Source organism: Diorhabda carinulata, chromosome 8 (assembly GCF_026250575.1).
Source record: "Diorhabda carinulata isolate Delta chromosome 8, icDioCari1.1, whole genome shotgun sequence".
NCBI lineage: Eukaryota > Metazoa > Arthropoda > Insecta > Coleoptera > Chrysomelidae > Diorhabda > Diorhabda carinulata.
The window spans coordinates 23,287,616-23,306,272 of NC_079467.1; the positions used below are offsets into that span (position 1 = coordinate 23,287,616).

At 31.3% G+C, this 18,657-nt stretch overlaps 1 protein-coding gene across 2 annotated transcripts; it reads right to left on the bottom strand.

Annotated features, from left to right (window-relative positions):
* Positions 1 to 1,173: 1,173 nt before the first annotated feature.
* On the bottom strand, positions 1,174 to 14,488 carry LOC130897032 (toll-like receptor 4). Of its 2 annotated transcripts, none has more exons than XM_057805518.1 (2): positions 14,281 to 14,488; positions 1,174 to 6,939 (listed from the first exon to the last, which is right to left on the bottom strand). In XM_057805518.1, exons 1-2 carry the CDS (start codon positions 14,293 to 14,295, stop codon positions 5,428 to 5,430), a joined length of 1,527 nt encoding a protein of 508 aa, XP_057661501.1. In that variant the 5' UTR covers positions 14,296 to 14,488; the 3' UTR covers positions 1,174 to 5,427. The 2 variants fall into 2 exon arrangements, with proteins under 2 accessions (XP_057661501.1, XP_057661502.1); XM_057805519.1 differs by having other exon boundaries at positions 1,174 to 2,650; positions 14,281 to 14,479.
* Between the last annotated feature and the right edge of the window lie 4,169 nt (positions 14,489 to 18,657).

The following is an 18,657-nucleotide window of genomic DNA, read 5'->3' on the forward strand; positions in this document are numbered from 1 at the left end:
ATCTATCAACAAGTGGAGAAATATTCGCATTTTTTGATGTTTAAAAAAATTCATCTTAAGAGTACTTACAAGGGTGATTCGGAATTTATAAGTTTCATATTGTTTGATTGGGCTACTGTATGTTGACGATTGATTGAAGTTCTGCCTGGTTTAATTCATTCATTGGAGTTCATTTATTTTTACAACGTAGACCGTATCATTAGGGTGGCTGTCTCATAGATGGCGCTGCTAGTATTAAATCCATATAATTTTCAGTTAGCTCTAACCTTCAGAAGACACGTATATAAATTCGATAGAGTATTGTTTTTTGGTAAAATCAATACTATCGAAGCCTATTCTTGGCTTGATAAATATTATTTCAAATTTATCAAAGTTCATCAACAGAATCAACAGCTGAGAAGTGGTTTATACGAGGACGATGTACAGAGTAGACGTCCCAAAGAGGCTGTTATCGACGAAAAAGTCCACAAAATAATTTCAGATGACCTTGAAGTTGATTCGGATAACTGAGACCCTAAAGATATTAAAAGAATGAATTGCAAAAACTGTTTGTTTTGAGACTAAAGATAAATCGTACTATAAAAATTTTCTTGTTGTCAGCATACGAAGTTATCCGCCCATCTTGTTACAAATAAATGTAATAAAATCAATATTTTTTTAATACAAAACATAAGTCTAAGCTCAAAGACAACATGGAATTAGACAACGTTCATTATTAGGTACTTAGTTGTTAGTAATGAGTTAAATTGATCATATTTTGGATAAATTTCATTATTCAAATATAAAACATTCATTTTATTGTGTTTTATATACAGAGTGTTCCACATAAGATCAGACACAGAGCAGAGGCGTTTAGGCAAGCCTAAAATATAAAGTTCGGAGTCAATTTTAACTTTTTAAATAACATTTTTGAAAATATGTTTTTTATTATTTGATGTATAAGAGTAGAAAAAGTTTTAGATTCCAATTTTTCTAATATAACTGAAGGTTTAAAAAAACTTTTTAGGTTAGGTCACCTCTAACTAAACCTCTTACTTCCCGCTCTTAATAATATTATACAGTGTACAAATTTGGTTACTTTTAAATTCAAGGGTTACAAAGAAATTAATTTTTCAATGGTTCAATTCAATATAAATAAATCGATATATTTCACCAGATAAAATAAAAACACAATTTTATAGAAAAGAAATTTTATTTCTTAAAGATCTTACACTTGTTCTGTATTTCTTCTATAACCAAAATTATTCACATTAACACCAGGTATCATAAATCTTAAAATGAAGATCTGTATATAAAACATTATTCCAATTAACAAAATTGCAACGGTCATTAATACAAACATCCATATCATAACATTATTATTAACGTAATTAGAGTCCAGCTTTTCGGTAAACGTATCGATTAATTTAACAACTTCTTCGTCGACCAATTTAGGACATACAGTTGTATTAGTTATATAGAAAGTGACGCTGTCGGTTTCTAGAAGAGCTTCCAATTGAGCAATCGTCTTACAAGAAAGCTTGTTATCCCGAAGATCTATGTGCTTCAATCTCGGCGTCCTCAAAATCAAATTCATGTAATCTACATCGACTATTTCGTTATCCGACACGTCTAACGTTATTAAACTGGGTAGAGCAAATCGACCTGTTACTTTTAACAAACGAATCTTATTTCTAGAAACATTCAAAACTCTCAAATGTGGTAACCCCGTAAACCTTCCCGTGTTTATTTCAGTTAAAGAATTATCATTTAGATTTAACGTCGTTAATTTGTATAGTCCTCGGAACAGCCCAACTGGTATATCTCCCAAGTTATTATTATTCAAATTCAACTCTTCCACTGAATTTAAATTGCTGAATGTATTAGGTGCGAAACTGTCGGCAGATAGGTTGTTAAATGATAAATTAATGATCCTCATTTGATTATCAGCTGGCATATTACTAGTGAAATTATACAAGCCGTTGTTTTCTAAATTAAGCAAATATAAACTTTTTAATTGAATAAATTCATCGCCGTAAATCTGTTTGATGTGATTATTCTTTAAATTGAGTATCCTTAAGTTAATCAAAGGATCGAAGGAGTTATTGACGGATTGAAGATTGTTTTCGCTTAAATCCAATATTTTCAAGTTGTACAAACCATCAAAAGTACCAGGTTTTATTCTTGTTAATGTATTTTTATTTAGTTGCAACACTTCTAGTAAATGTAGTTCTTGGAATACTTTTGGCTCTAAATCGCTTACAGTATCTTCCATATCTAGTAGCTTCACTTTTCTCACGCCCAAAAACGCTTCTGGATAGATAATTTCGATGGGATTGTGCGCTAGTAGTAATTTTTCCATATATATCATTCCTATGAAGGCTTTCGGCCATATTTTCCTTATGAAACTATTTCTTATGTCCAAGTTTTTTATTTCGTTTCCTGGAATATCGAATGTACCTTGTTCGAGAGACGTTAAATTACAGTTAACGCATTCCAAAGTTTCATCTAAATAATCAAATCGATAGTTCGTTATTCTAAAATAAAAGGAACTAGCGTTGTAACAGATCGCAGTTAAGGATCCTCTTTCTCCGTACTTGCAATCCATCGGTTTTGAATAGCCTAAAGTCGATACAATTGTCACACATAGGATTCCTGATGCCAGGAGGATCTGAAAAATACAAAAATAATCGAGATTTTATTAAAAAATTCGAAATATTTTCAGGAAAGAGGCTAGAAGACATACAGGTTATACGATGTTTGCTCAATTATTCTCCAAAAAAATGAAAAATGTTGTTTTTAAGCGCTACGATAAAGAGCTTACAACATGATCTTGAGGAGTAATCGCTGATGTTGTTGTTTTGAAATTTCCATGCATAAGTAGCAAAAATTCTGATTTTTGATAGAATTTATCTTATTTATTACGCTGAAACATTCTCTACCACTGGAATCAATAATACTTAATACTTAGGACAAGTAATTATTACCCGCATAACTTTAGTACCAACTTTTAAATGTCAAATAAATGTTTACCGTTTATTTACCCTAGTTGGTTTAAAAAAATAGTCAACTGTTGGTAACACTGTGAAAGATGCCTACATAGCAATCGTCCATGTATTGAATAAGGAAAGAAATAAACAAAGTATTTGTGACAAAGTGTTGTCTTCTAAATCTTGAAAAGAATCCATATTAAATATTTAATTATTTGTATGATGAATATTCCAAACCATTTTTGATGGATATTAATAGTTAAGTTTCTACTAAACTCTTTAATTGACACTTGTGACTGTCTAATAAATTATTTGGCAAATAACTTGATTTACTCGGAGGTTTACTTTATTAGAAGGTGAAGACACCGAATATTTGATTATTCGGTGAATAATAGTTAGTAGGAAGTTAAAAAACCCGTCCTGAAACTTAATTCATACCAGTTCGGACTAATTCAGCATTCCATTTCAGAGCTAACCTCTCGACTCTATCAAATTCCGTAAGGATCGTTATATTTAAGATATAAAAATGATTATTCACATTTCTTTGAAAAAATATTCATGAAATACGATAAACTTTCATTCAATTTAAGAAATACTTTTATACGGGATTAAGAACAACAACAAGAAATGATTTATTGTCTCAAAAAATGTACAAAATTTGTAGACATTGGCTTGTAAATAACTATTATGAAAGTCCATTTTCATCCAGGGTCAAATTCAATGTTTTTATTGTATATGAATAGGAAATATTGATCCAGACACACTAACAATAGAAAACACGACTTCTGCTCTATATTTTGTCGCCGAGCCATCAGTGAATATTGAGATTTCATTATCTTTTATGACGGATTTTTCATTCTATTCTTCTCTTGTAGGAATTTTTTTTATCCTTTCCTCGAAGTCCGTTTTTTTGATCATATCTGATAGATCCTTCTTTTTCCTCCAATTCCAGTACGTCCAGTGCTTCTTGTTCAGTACTTCACTGTGTTTTTGGTGACTCCCAGTGCTGCTATTCTGTATATTTTTGTGAGATTCTTTTTGTTTGTTTCTTTTTCCATGATTACTTGTATATGCAACCAATATATTACCTTTGGTTTCAGTCCAATTTTCTCCCAAAAAGACTTCTACAGGTGTAGAAAGAGTCAATTGCTTTTCACGTTGTTTTCTCCACGAAAGTTTTGACTCTATTATGATTCCTGAGTATTTAGCTTCGTCTGATAGGATTTTGAGAATATTATACCTTCAAAATTTGGATTCAAAACGACATTAAACAGCAAGTTGCATTTTACATTGTATAATACATTTATTAAATAATGAATAAAAACTCTGGCAAGTCTTTTCTTTTGAAATATTGCTTTTATACAATAGAAGGGGAAACAACATAAAAAACAATAAAACCAACATATAAATCGAATAAGGATAAATCTCCAATTGGAACACGGAGCAGATGTTGATCACGAATAACCTCGGCGGGTGTAATTTGGGCGCTAACCATCCTTCTTTACCTGTCTGACCAAGAAGGGTAGATAATCCGACATTTATTTTCGCCCAATAGAGGGAAAGTTGATTGATTTTTAAGTAGGTTAAGTTAGGTTAGGTTAGGTTAGGTTATGTAAATCTCTTATTTTACATGTAATATGTACTTAAGCACTAAATAAAAATATAAAGAAATATAAAATTTACTTTATTCTGTAGAGTGTTACAAAAATGTTGTGAGGAAACTTTATTAAGGGCAGATTTTTCGTTTAAAAAAAGTGCAAAGTATCCCCCTCTAACGGTAAATTTTTTCAGACCTTAAGTGATAATAGGTCATTACTCTTATAGGAAAATCTAAAAATACAAAAATATATCTTATTATAAATGTCGGTGATTTAATAAATAACTGTATTTCATAAATCATGTACTTCAGTCGATTAGCGCCCAAAATACATGACCCTTCGGTCTTGGCGCCTAGTTTACATGTTGTAAAAAGTACATCAATCCTTTAGCGCCCAAATTACATCCGCCCGAATAACCTAGAGTCAAGATGAGAAAAGAAATCGAAGAAGAAAAAGGCGTTAGACCGATTATGAAAGAAAGAATAAGAAGATATTATAATTAGAACAGTGAGTCAGTAAACTTTTTATCTATCTATCACCACAGAAGATGAAAGAATTGATTTGACTAACAGTTGGGTTGTTAATTCGAAAGAAAAAAAAATTCCGTAGAACTGCAACTTGCATGAAAGTAAGACAAAGTCGATATAGTTGTAAATACGGAATTTTTTATGTTTTGAAACATTCTGCGTATATCATAGCGTTATTAGAGCAAATTTAAAAACTAATAAAGAATGACGGGATTTGTTTATACAGTAAGCGAGTAAGATAAAAAAAAAAAAATAAAATATTTATTAATTTCATTTTTCACAAACAAATTGTTGTATCACAAATTTCTAAAATAAGTCGAAACGGAATTGGTTTTATCCTTGCAAATAACTGTCGTCGCCGTTGTCGATTTCGGAAGATACCAATCGAGCGGATGACATAGCTCTACTAGGTCGGTTTGAATACATATGTTGGTAAGTACTATACTGCATATAAAACAAGAATCCTATACACACAAACACAACACACATCAATACAATAATAGTAACTTCAGCTCCGGATATTCTAGATGGCATATATTCAGCCGTAGCGATCACCGGTTCGGTAATATTTTTTAGAGAACTTTTCGTCGGCACGTCCACGCATTTAAAGGATCCAACTTTTTCGTTATACAGAATATATTTGAAATTGTCTTCTTCGAAATACCTAGCCATTTCGTCTTCCAAAGGACAAGGTAGCTTATTATCTTCTAGGTTTAGAAATGAGAGCCTCGGAAGCCTGGAGATCAATCCAACGTAATCGAAATCGGTTAATTGATTATATGAAACGTCTAGCGCATGTAAACTGTGCAACGAAAACACTCCGGTGATTTTAATTTCTGTTATATTATTATGAGAACAATTTAATAACTCCAATTGAGGTAATCCCGCGAAAGTTCCGGTTTGTAATAATCCGATATGGTTGTATGATACGTTAAGCCGACGTAATTGAAATAACTTCTCCCATGTTCTTATACTTATATCAAATATGAGATTGTTGCTCAAATCAAGGTTTTCTAAATTGTGTAATCCTTTCAAGAATTTAGCTGCCAACACTTCTATAAGATTATTCTGTAAGTAGAGGTTTTTTAATACATTGTTAGGCTCCAATTCCAAAACGACATTCTTTAAATTGTTGTTAGCTAAATTCAATTCCAGCAATCCAGTTAAATTCAAAAATTCGTCTCCTTTTAACGTAGTTATACGATTATATTGCAAATTGAGTATATTTAATGAGGTCATATTACCGAAAACTCCATTTACGTCGCTTATTCTATTATCTCCGAGATTAATTGTTTTTATAATTGTTAAACCGTTGAATGCGCTTACAGATATAGTTTGAATCAAGTTACTTTCCAAGTTTAGTTCTTCTAAACTATGTAATTCAAGAAACCCGTCGTTTACTAATAGCTCTATTTGATTATGGGATAAATCTATATATTTGATTTTTTTCACTCCCGAAAAAGTGGTCGGAACGATTGATTTGATTTTATTATAACTTAAATATAATCTTTCTAAAAATATCAATCCCATAAATCCTTTTGGACTGATCCTTTCGATGCGACTGTTATTTAACCACAAGTTTCTTATTTGATTGCCTGATATGTCGAAATTGCCGGTATCTATAGTTGTTAGAGTGCAGTTTAAGCACAATACAGTTTCGTCTAGCTGATCAAATCTATAAGTAGTGCTTCTGAAGTAGTTTGGATAAGCATTAACGCATGTCGCAGTTAGGGATCCTCTGTCTCCGTAGGAGCATTTTGGTATGTCGCTCTGTCCTACTAAGGCTGGTACCGTCTTTTTCACCAGGCTCGTTACTATCAATAGAATGCAGATTTCTTTTATCATCTGAAAACAAAGGACATGTTTTAGTAGAAATTGACGACGTTATCTTCTTTTTATTAGTTTGCCTACATCCAAATTAGGTTTTATGAATCTTTGGTGTCAGTTCTATTAAATTATTTTGTTATTATCTTGTTTCGGGAAATGTAGGGGATGTAGTCTTTATTTAAGTACCAATCCATTCCTTTTATTGCTCAAAAATATCGATAAATATCGAATACAGCTGGGTTAAGTTATTAAATATTATGTTTGCGCGAAAATTTGTGCGTTCTAATTTAAATTTTATAAAGATTAAGTTACTGATCATAAAATAATCACGTACCAATCGATTTTTTACATGCTTTTATTAGTTTGGTATATATGTACGAAGATGGCCTGAAAAGTTTCCGACCTCAACGTCAAGATGTCCCGATATAAATATATTTGCTATAATTCCAGCCATTTGGAACGCAGACGTATTAATCACAATTTTGTGGTCGCATTTTGTTGGTTAATTTCGCCAATGTTGTAAATTTCTATTCCAATATTTAACCAATAATTATCTGTAGTTTTTTTAATAGCATAATTAACTTCATCATGTCATAATCATCAAGAAATCTATCGATGCATTTTAAATCTGTTATATAATGCTGCGTGAAACTTTGAAGATGTTTTATTTGTCCATAATAATTTTTTATGTTGTTTGTTTAGTATTATATTTGCTTGGTTGTCCAGCCATCTGTTTGATCATCTTATGCATGCTTCAACAATTGATCTTTTGCTTGAATATTTTAGAATTTAGATCTTTATCTATTTGCTCACATACTATCCTTTGCTCCTTATCTTTTCTTCATCATATCCAATATTTCTTGTTTCTTCTTGCTTCTTTTTGACTGCCTTTCTGCGAACGTGTCTATCCAATAGTTTTTTGATTCATTTATTGTAATTTCTTAATACCTTCTTCCACATTTTCCCTATTCATTAGAAAATTGCTTTTTATTTTCAATATTTTTGTCTTATTTTTTCGATTTTAATTGTATTAAATCATAGAAATGTTGTTTAATATAGTGTTAGACCAAGGCATTTACGAAATTACGTGACAAAATTAATAGTTGAAAAAAAAAAACGACGCCATCGTGTTCTAGGGGTTAAATATAAGTTATGTGCATAAAATTCAACAGTTTTTGTCTCGGTACAAATTTTGTTTTTTGCGTTTTGCGCTGAACCTATGCAAGACTCGTCTTTGAATTGAAAAATCCTCAAAATAAGCTTTCATAAAATAAATTTCGAATTTTTTGCTTGGATAATTTAACCGAAATTTTATAATTTTTTAAATTGTTTATAATTTGTTTAATTTTAAATACAAAGGTTTCTTATTCACTAAAAACCGAGATCTCGATGTACTTAATCAATGCTCTAAAGATGGGCCCTGTGGCCCTAATAGTTTTTGCAAAATGGCAATTAAATCATAGGAGGCCCTTTTTCTAAAGGGCTATCCTTGCTCCCCGGAAGGTCCTATCACCATTTGGAAAGTCGCGCTGGAAAGAAAAAGAGTTGAACTAAAAATCCATCATCTCAGCTTTTTGAATTTTTTTTTGACCTCAAAAAAGTGTTCAAAAAAGGGGTAAAAAAATTTATAAACAATTTATTGTTTTATAAACTTTTTATAAAAATATCGTAATACCAATATCATATTCGGAAAGCTGGCAGTTTAATTTGGGCCGAAGCTAGAAATTTTCTTTTAAATCACTGCGGCTTTGTTTTTCAATATTAAGGAATGTTTTTTGCGTCATTTTGTAGGGGAAGCTTGAAATTTTTATTTTTATTTATTTTTTATTTATCAATTGACACTGTTTTTCGCGAAGCCGCGTCAGCGGAAGAGTGGCGATAATGAAAAGAAGCAGAGACGGCGCGCTCAAAAATGCTCCGACAGATTTCAAATCTGCGGAGCGCTGAAAAATATCAATTATCTCAGTAACTATTGGGCCGATTTTGATCTTTTTTTTTTTTAACTGGGCTAACTCGTTCATCTAAAATTAGCTGTCACATTAGTTTTTTGCTAAAATTAATAATTTTCCCAGAATTTTCCCCTCTATGTATTTTGCAATTTATTAACTAAATAAATGGTTATTCATTCATACTGGCAAAAAATACTTTGCATTCTAGGTGAAAATACTTAATTTTATGGGGAAATATTTCGTATTTACTGTTTTACTTGAACGCATTTATAGGTTTCATACAAAAAATTTAAAAATACTCTTCTTTTGTATGTCGTTTATAAAAATATTTTTATTTGTACCCTAATACTGCGAAACAATAATTTTTCAGCTTTAATCTTAATACTACGTACTAACATAAATGAATAATTAATTTCAATTATTAAATAAATAAAATTATTGAAGCTGCGACAATGACTTTGGTACTACGATATTTTAATAAAATGTTTAACAAACAATAAATTGTTTATAAATTTTTTTTACCCCTTTTTTGAGGTCATAAAAAATTCGAAAAACTGAGATGAAGGATTTTTAGTTCAACTCTTCTTCTTTCCAGCGCGACTTTTCAAATCATGATAGGACCATTCGGGGAGCAAAAATGGCCCTTTGAGAAAAAGGGCTTCCTATGGTTTAATTGCCATTTTGTAAAAACTATTAGGGCCACAGGGCCCATCTTTAGAGCATTGATTTAGTACATCGAGATCTCGGTTTTTAGTGAATAAGAAACCTTTGTATTTAAAATTAAACAAATTATAAACAATTTAAAAAATTATAAAATTTCGGTTAAATTATCCAAGCAAAAAATTCGAAATTTAATTTATAAAAGCTTATTTTGAGGATTTTTCAATTCAAAGACGAGTCTTGTATAGGTTCAGCGCAAAACGCAAAAAACAAAATTTGTACCGAGACAAAAACTGTTGAATTTTATGCACATAACTTATATTTAACCCCTAGAACACGATGGCGTCGTTTTTTTTCAACTATTAATTTTGTCACGTAATTTATGAATATAAAGGTTTCTTACTTTATATTCAAAATTAAACAAATTATAAACAATTTAATAAATTGAAAATTTTCTCCTTTCGGTTAAATTATCTAAGCAAAAAATTATCGAAATTCAAATTATAAAAGCTAATTTTGAAGATTTTTCAATTCTTTACAATATTGCCCATAGTAACAAAGACGAATTTTGCATAAGTTCCGCGCAAAACGCAAAAATTTCTACCGATTTTTTGGTGTTTTTATTGTTTAAAAAAACGCATAGACAAAAAATGTTGAATTTATGCACATAATTTTCATTCAGCCCCTAGAACACGATGGCGTTGTTTTTTTCTACTATTATTTATGTCACCAAAAGCCTTTTTTTCGTAAATGTAGCTTTTTTAGTTTTAGTAGAATCTACATTAATCGTTTGGGATTACCAATTACGTACTCAGGAATCATCACTGTCAAATACGTAACTGAAATCAAAATCTTGAATATCTGTTAAATTCACTTCGCAGTCCAATTTCTTCTAATTTCATCATGACTCTTATCTTTTGAATGATAATTTTTAAGATATCCCTTATTTGGACAAGACCACCGTCTAGATAACACAACTTAATAATGGTGTTTAGATTTGGGTGGCGCCAATTCTATGTCAGGGTGTATTAAGATAGGTTATCGGGTAGGATTATCAGTATCGGAATTGAATGTGAGCGACATGAAACAATATTGATATGATAAAATAAAAATATATAATAGAGACTTCAAATCTGTGTATATTTGTTTAACATTTAACTCAAATTTTGGTGGAAAATTAAAGTTTTGGGATAAAATTTCTGTTCTTATAGAACAGATACAGAAATGAAAAAGAATAAGTTTATTTATTATACTATATTTTGAGAACATATTTCACTCTATATTTTGTTGATTCAAATAAGAATTTCAAGTCCCTTTATACTATAAATTTTCTAATCGTCTTCTACTCTGCTAAAATTAGATGGAATTGCAACCGTTCCAAATTTCGTCGACTAAAAGAAGTCATCAAAAACAAAATATTAAAATATTTCATTAGTGTTCAATGGAAGCCTGCCCCATTCAATGGAAAATGAAGATATAGAAGACTACAACGGAGCTCTTAAAGTCATAAAACAAAATAAAGAATTCTAGATCTTTCCAAAATGGTAAATGCACCTTACAAAGAGTGAGCATAAATAAATAGGCTGCTGTGGGTGAACAAAATGGTGGGTTTCTAGCGCCGAGAGTATCTAAACTTTATTTTGACGATCACCACTTGATAAGAATACAAATACATCATTTGGGACATTAGGAACTTCTTGTGGAATGGAATGATATGAATTATTTGTGTAGCGAGTTCCAAACATATTATAGTTTTTGTACATCACATAAATTTTATGGAAAAACACATTAATGCCATTGATTTCATAAAAAAATTTCATATCCGACGTATGAACTTTTATCACGTAATATAGGGATATTTTTAACTGTCAGATTTTCTGTACCAGTTACTAAGTGTAACCGGTGACCTTTAACATCGGTTATTTTTGCTTATCTTGTTGATGCAGAGGCGGATTACCCAAAAACAACACATACACAAATAATGTGCATATTCAACGTAAATATATAAAGTCCAAATTTCTCCAAAAACTACTAGCTGGTACATTTTGGAAATCATTTCGTTAGTGTTTTGTCTTAAAGACGGTAATGGAGAAGTATTCCTCAACAAGGATCTTCTTTCCACAATTACTCATGACAACATGGGTTAAAAGTTATAATTTGTATAATTTGTATATTTCAATTAAATCTAGTTACACGTTCGTTCGGTTTGAATCTTCTAAGAAGTTTTCATCAGTTAGTTTTCTAAGCGTACATTAGGGTGGGCACATAATTTGTCACCGTAACTTAAACTTTTGTTCTTGTCTTCATTTCTAACCGAAGGCACTTGAGGGTCTCTTTCGATGATGGAATTGGGCACTCACAATTATTCTAAGAGTTTTATTCTGAAACCTTTGGAGGATTTCAATGTTGAAGTTGGTCTATATGGATATTTAAAATTATCTTATAGAGGAGCAGCTTATTTTCAATGTTTAATCGTGAACATCTATCAATTATCCAGTGCATTTCTTTGAATTCATTGCCCAGTTATTTTCTCTTTGCGAAGATATGCTGTATCCATATATATGCATACTCAGATATTTTTATTTTCTTGTTTTTACTCAATGTTGTTTAGCTTTACTGATGGGGATGTGTCCTTGTTGATGCAGATTTCGATTTTATTTAAACTTTCTTGTGAATTCTTCGATGTACTTTGAGGACTTGAAAGTGTTGCAAAAATTGCTGTGTCATTAGCAAACGTCGCTATTTCTGTTTTCCTGATGGTTGGCAGATATTTCACATTGAAGCCTTTAATTATGCCAAAGTCAAAAGGTCAGGGATCTTCTTGGGATCTGATTGTCATTAAGTGAGCTCCATAAGGTATTTTTGGCATTGTCAGTCACAAAAATCGATAGACGGCAGGAACCTCTCTGCTATAGTAAAACCTAGTGTTTAAATATTAATTTTCAGCCAGCGTTTCTTCGATTCTCCTGCTCCCTCAATCGTTGTTGTCAGAGATGGTCTTTTAGAAATGCAAATCGTCATTTGTTCTTTTACGAGAACAAACCAGTCAGATGGAACCAAGTTTGTACGAACAAAATTTCTTAGGATTCTAATACAACATCTTGTCTCGAACGACAGAGCTTATTAAACATTTGATTATGTAGGGAGAGAACTTGATTCAGAAAAGTACAGATATAAAATTTCTTCCTGCAATAATTAACAAAAATAACTCAAAATGTCGGGGATGATGAATGGAAAACGGGGTATCAAAGAAGCATAATTGAAAAAAATACAAAAACGAAGTCGATAATCATCTTCTAGGCTATAGAAATAAGCATAAAAACCATTAATTCGCCGATGGATAAAGATGAAATCCACCAGCATTAGTATAAAGAGATAGATTCGTTCTTTTCATTTCCAATGGGATAGGGACATTTACATGTAGGTTAATTCTAGGAATGATCCTGATATAGGAAAACTTTACCCTTGCAGAGCTGGGATAATGGTGGTTTTCAGGATAATCGTGTTAAATTATGTTAAATTTGCTTATTGTCTATACGATTATTTCCTATCTTCAGTCATTTCAATGATAAACAATTTTACCAGGCTACAGAAACACCGTAGAAAACCTGCAAACCGACTATTGATATAAAGATTATACTGGGTTCTCTAATTTAAATCTACTATGACACATGACCGTCCAAACATTCGTTTGAATCTTTATTGCAAGCGAGCTTTTAATCAGCATTAAGCATCAACCATTTGATGAATAATATGTAATATAAATATGATCATTTATTTTATATATTTCGTGTATTTCCATTGCAAATTGTTGGAGCTCAATTTTTCCTATAGACTTTGTTTTTGATATTATTTCCATATTTTAGTATTGATCGGATATATTAATTCGATTACAAGCAATCTAATCGCGTGTGGATCTTTTATTTCTGCCAAATACATGGATATTTGCAAATTTAAAGTTTTGGTGAAGGAGACGGGTTCTAGATAAACTATTGTTGTTTCATAATTTGAAATTAATCAAAAAGTGAATAATCAATTATTATAATAGTTTATGAGGAGAAGACAATAGACGTGGACAATAAAACGAGTACAAATATCAGAGAAAACTATAAGTAAATTAGGAGTGACGCACATTTTTTGTTGACTGAAACGGCATATTAGTGATCGTAAAAAATAGAAAACGAAACAACAAATAACGTTATTAGAGCACCGAATAATAATACAACGAATGCTATAAGAAATTTCAAAAACCTGCGAGGAGAATGACAGGGATGTATATTAAGCCCTTCTTGGTTGTTTTTAATGGAAATATAAGAAAAGCAAGAAACACAGCGTGGGACATTGCAACCTGGATTATTGGAATCCATTGATTATTCTTATAAATTGATTCATACTATTCATTTCTAGCCTAAGAGCTTTTAATTTATGTCTTTTTTCGTATAATTACTTCTGCTATTACTTTCTTTTTGAAATTATATTTATCCTCGTGATCTTTCTAACTATTTTGCGTCCCTCATTTTCGTTTTGTTTCTTACTGTTTTTAATTTTTTTTTTAAACATGATTATTGATATATTGAAGCATATAAAACTAGTAGTTTCAGAAAAATTTCACTTCAAATCCAGTGTATATCAACATCCTAGTAATTAACCACTGTTACCATATTGTTTACAGCAAATTTCTAAGTTCTAAGTCAATCATTAGTGATGAAGTTCTAGTTTAGAGCAGATAGTTAAAACAAATGATACTTACGTTAGTTTTCAACATGTCTTCTGAATCAATGGAAAAAAACTAAAATTCAGTTTTCAGTCCAACTATTCACAGTGTGGGTTATCAAAATAGGAAGAACGCACTAAATTACGATAAGGGAACTACTTATGATGAGTTTATGTATACGATTAATAACTAACTGACCGTTATCGTTGTTTCTTCTTCATGTTAATAATATTTGCATTTATTTTTCATCTGAACGCTTCATTTTATTTACATTAGAACACAGTGGTGTACTGTACTTTAAATTTGAATTGTCTTCATGAAGACGTTCAAGAGTAAATAGGATGTAGCAACTAGAAAGTATTCAATCGACTTTTTTGCGAAATGGACCAATGAAGAGTTTAATATAGATGCGAATTATATTCTTTTTTTATTCCACTTAATCCTGTTGCTGTATAAACAAGATTCCACTATGTTGGAATTTCTGGAACCGTTGGTGAATTCATACTGACCACTACTGTTTACACTACAACTACACCAACACTCACACTCACAATTCTAGCAGGAAAACTTCCTTGATGACTACGGAACTATAGAGTGGGCTGTGTGTGGAATTGGAACTTCATCCTTATTTAATCTGTTCTTTAGCAATTTCGATGCTTCCAAATACATCCAAAATTTTATTATGACTGGAAGCGTGATTTTTCGGTTCGTTCATCTATGTCTGGGAGCAAAATCTAGCGAATAGGGTGCATCAAGTAGCAATTCAAACTTTAATTCATTAATTTTGGCCATTGCAATTACGGATGTATTTTAATGAATCAACACTTTCTTCTCAGCCAAATTCGAATGTTTTTGCTTGATTTCTCCGATCAAATGTTGCAATTAGTTGATAGTTTTTCCTTTATCCACATAGTCAATTATCCCCCGCGCATCCTAAAAAACTGACGCCATGACCTTGCCTGCAGATGGAATGGTCTTTGTCTTTTTTGAAGCCGGTTCTCACTTTTCAATCCATTGTTTTGATTGTTCTTTTGTTCTGGGCGGTGATGGACGGTGCAGTGATGGACCTACGTTTCATTTTTGTTCCAATGTAAGCAAAGCGGGATTGCAAGATCTAGTGAATTTTGTCACTCTAATCTTCCACAAATACTTAGATTATAACAGACGCCATTAATTAATTAAAATTAATTTACGCAAATTCCACTATTTAACAAATAAGCAAGAAAAGTGTCAACTGACAACGCTGGTTACAAATAGATGTGAAATTTCAGTACAAACAGCCGCCGGAAATATCTCAACAAGAATTCTCAAGTTTTATAGGATTCTTGAGAGATTTTTGCACGGAAAGAAAAAGCAATAATTTTCTTATTCTCGTACCTGTTTCTTCAAGAATGCCGCGTCTTGAAGTTGAAAAAAGTAAACAAACTTTTCTTACAATCTTGTGTTAAAACTTCTGAGGTTTAAGAACAAATGAATTCATTTTTGGTGATTGATTATTTTTTAAATATTGTAGACGGCTTGATAAGAGAACAACAACATTGCTAGAGAGCACTTTAATTGCAAGGAAAGGAGAAAAGAGTGGATAAATGTCAAACGGGTCCGTTCCTCCTTGTTCGCTTTGCGCATGCGCTGCGCTGCGTCTCGGCGGGTACTTTTGAAATAGTATTTGTTCATTGGTAGAATATTATTATTATTATTATTATTATTATTATTGATGGATTAAGTACATGTCAATAAATTGGTCAATCAAACTGTAAAACATATTCATTAAATTGATATTTACTCGAAAAAATCTTTTTTTTGCATATTATTTAATTTGATTTTGATATTAATCAACAATAACATCCTTCGATTACAAGAAACTTCAGAAAATTGGATTTGAATTAGTTGGTGATTAGTTTTGTTTCATTAAAATGTTGATACCAAAAATTGATATTTGTTCAATTCACTATTTTTTTCTAAAATTAATTCAAATTGTTCTCTTTTGATTTTACTAACACATTGACAACATTCCCTTACAATAAATTGGATTTATATTCATTTGTTAGTTTTGGGATTATAATGTAAAGTATTAAATGAATAGATTTCAGTATATTACTATTTTTTTATTTCATTTTGTATAAATTGTTACAACAAATAACTTTTCCCCTTAACGTTACTATTTTCCCAGACCAGGGGTCTCCAAACTACGGCCCGAGGGCCACATCCGGCCCGCGGAGAGCTAGCATACTTGAAAATTCCTTTTAGAGAACATATTTTATAGAAATATTCTAATTTTATGTTGAATAATTATTAATACGACGTCTACATTGATATGGTCATGGGCTAACTACACATAACATTGTTGTAGGCTTATTGTTTTTGTTTTTGTGATAAGTTGGATAAAGAAACACAGAATTGTAGTATGTAGTAAAGACATGTGTAATATGCAGTTAACTTCAGTATATAATAACTAACAAATTATTGAAAAGAATCCAACTAAAATTTTATACTTTTCAAATAAAACCATAACAAAATTTATTTTCAAAGCACTCAAAGTTTCGATTGAAAAATCGATAGGAAACTCAGTCTCGGTGGTGTGGCTGAATATTTCACATATTTTAAAATATGAAAAACATTTACTTCGTAGTTGTGATTGAAACAGTATCAATTTCTTCCGGAATGATTTGATATTAATATATAAATCAGGAAGATGCTGGTTTTCTCCTTGCAATCTCAAATTCAGTTCGTTCACATGTTTTGTCAAATCAACATAGAAAGCTTCTACTTCCACAGCCATGCGTTGTTTTGTAATTCAGTAAAAAAGCGATGCTTTTCATTCAAAAAAATTTCAATCACCGCTCGAATTAACAGGCGATATGACTGGTTTCAGAACTTCAGACATATTCAAACATTTTCCGCACAAAGACTGTTGATGAACGATAAAACGTCATTTTCTACAGCCTTTGACACAAGAGCGACCACTCCTTTATCTTTCCCACTCATGTTTTTGCCTCCATCAGTTGTAATAGATTTCAAGTTTTTCCATCGAAGGTTCTTTCGATTAATTTAACTCCAGTACCAGTAGTTGTTCCATGAATAAGATACGTATCAAGAAGTTCTTCATGTACTTTAAAGCTTTTATCTACTCCTCGAATATAAATCAACACCTGAGCAGTATCTGACACATCCGTTGACTCATCCAAGGCCAAAGAAAACCACTCAAAATATCCATTTTAGTCAAACAGTTGAGAGGATATATTTTCAGCGATGTTTTCCACCCTTCGAGCCACAGTTTTTGCTGATATACTGACAGTTTTTAATAAATTTACCTTTTCGGGGAACATTTCTTCGGCTCCTTCAATTATGTATTCTTTGATCATTTCTTCATCGGTGAATGGTTTTCCACGTTTTGCAATTCCAAGAGCCACACGAAAGCTGGCACGAGTTGCAGCCTCTTGTTCACTTTTGAGCTTTGTAAATGAAGATGCTGCGATTTCAAATTTTGTGTCATAATGACGTTCAATGTTATATTCTTTGAGAACAGCTATGCTTATAAATCCAACAATACATTAAAACAATTGTTGGGTAATCCTAAAGGATAAAATACCAAATTTGGAAAGGTATATATGAAATAAGCTGTGGTGATTGTGACGGAAAGTAAATTGGGCAGAATAAGAGATCCGTTATTGTCCGGTTTAATGAGCACATAGCTCATTTGAAATATAAAAGTATTGGTTCATTTCCTTACAACCCACTCTATAATTTAGTAGTCAAAGAATGAATATGAATATTCCCACCAAGGAGTTTTTTCCCGCTGTAATTAATTTTCGCGGAAGAAGGTTTATTGGTGGGAAAATTTAATATAAAACAGGTAAGTCAAGATATTAGATTTTAGTTTACTTTCAGTCTCTGAAGACGATAACTTGGTTATCGAAACGCGCGCCAGACAGTGTAATTGTGAGTGTTGGTGTAAACAGTGTATTCAATATCATATTTAATATATTTTGGGTTTGTGCTATGTACAATTATGCATATTTTATATAAATTATAAATTTCAAATTAATCTACTTTTATCTTTCCAGAGTTAGTCGAATGAGTTTCTATTTTTTTCAAACCATGTATGATTTGACGGTCAACAATCTCGTTGATCAAAGTAGCTCCAGTCCTAATTAAATGTAAGCAGTTTTAGCATTCGAGTTTCATTACATTAGCATTTAAACATTTGCTTTCCTAATATTCGGGTAAAAACAGATTCAAACAACTCTACAGCGAAGTCAAATACGAGTGGAACTGCATAGAGTTAGGTGAGTTGAATTGTTGATATTTAGATTAGGGAAGAAAACAAATTTCGACATTCTGAAATGGAACAAAAATATTACGATGACTAGTATTACAAGGTCTTCCTGCATTCGAAATAAATATCAATTTTAT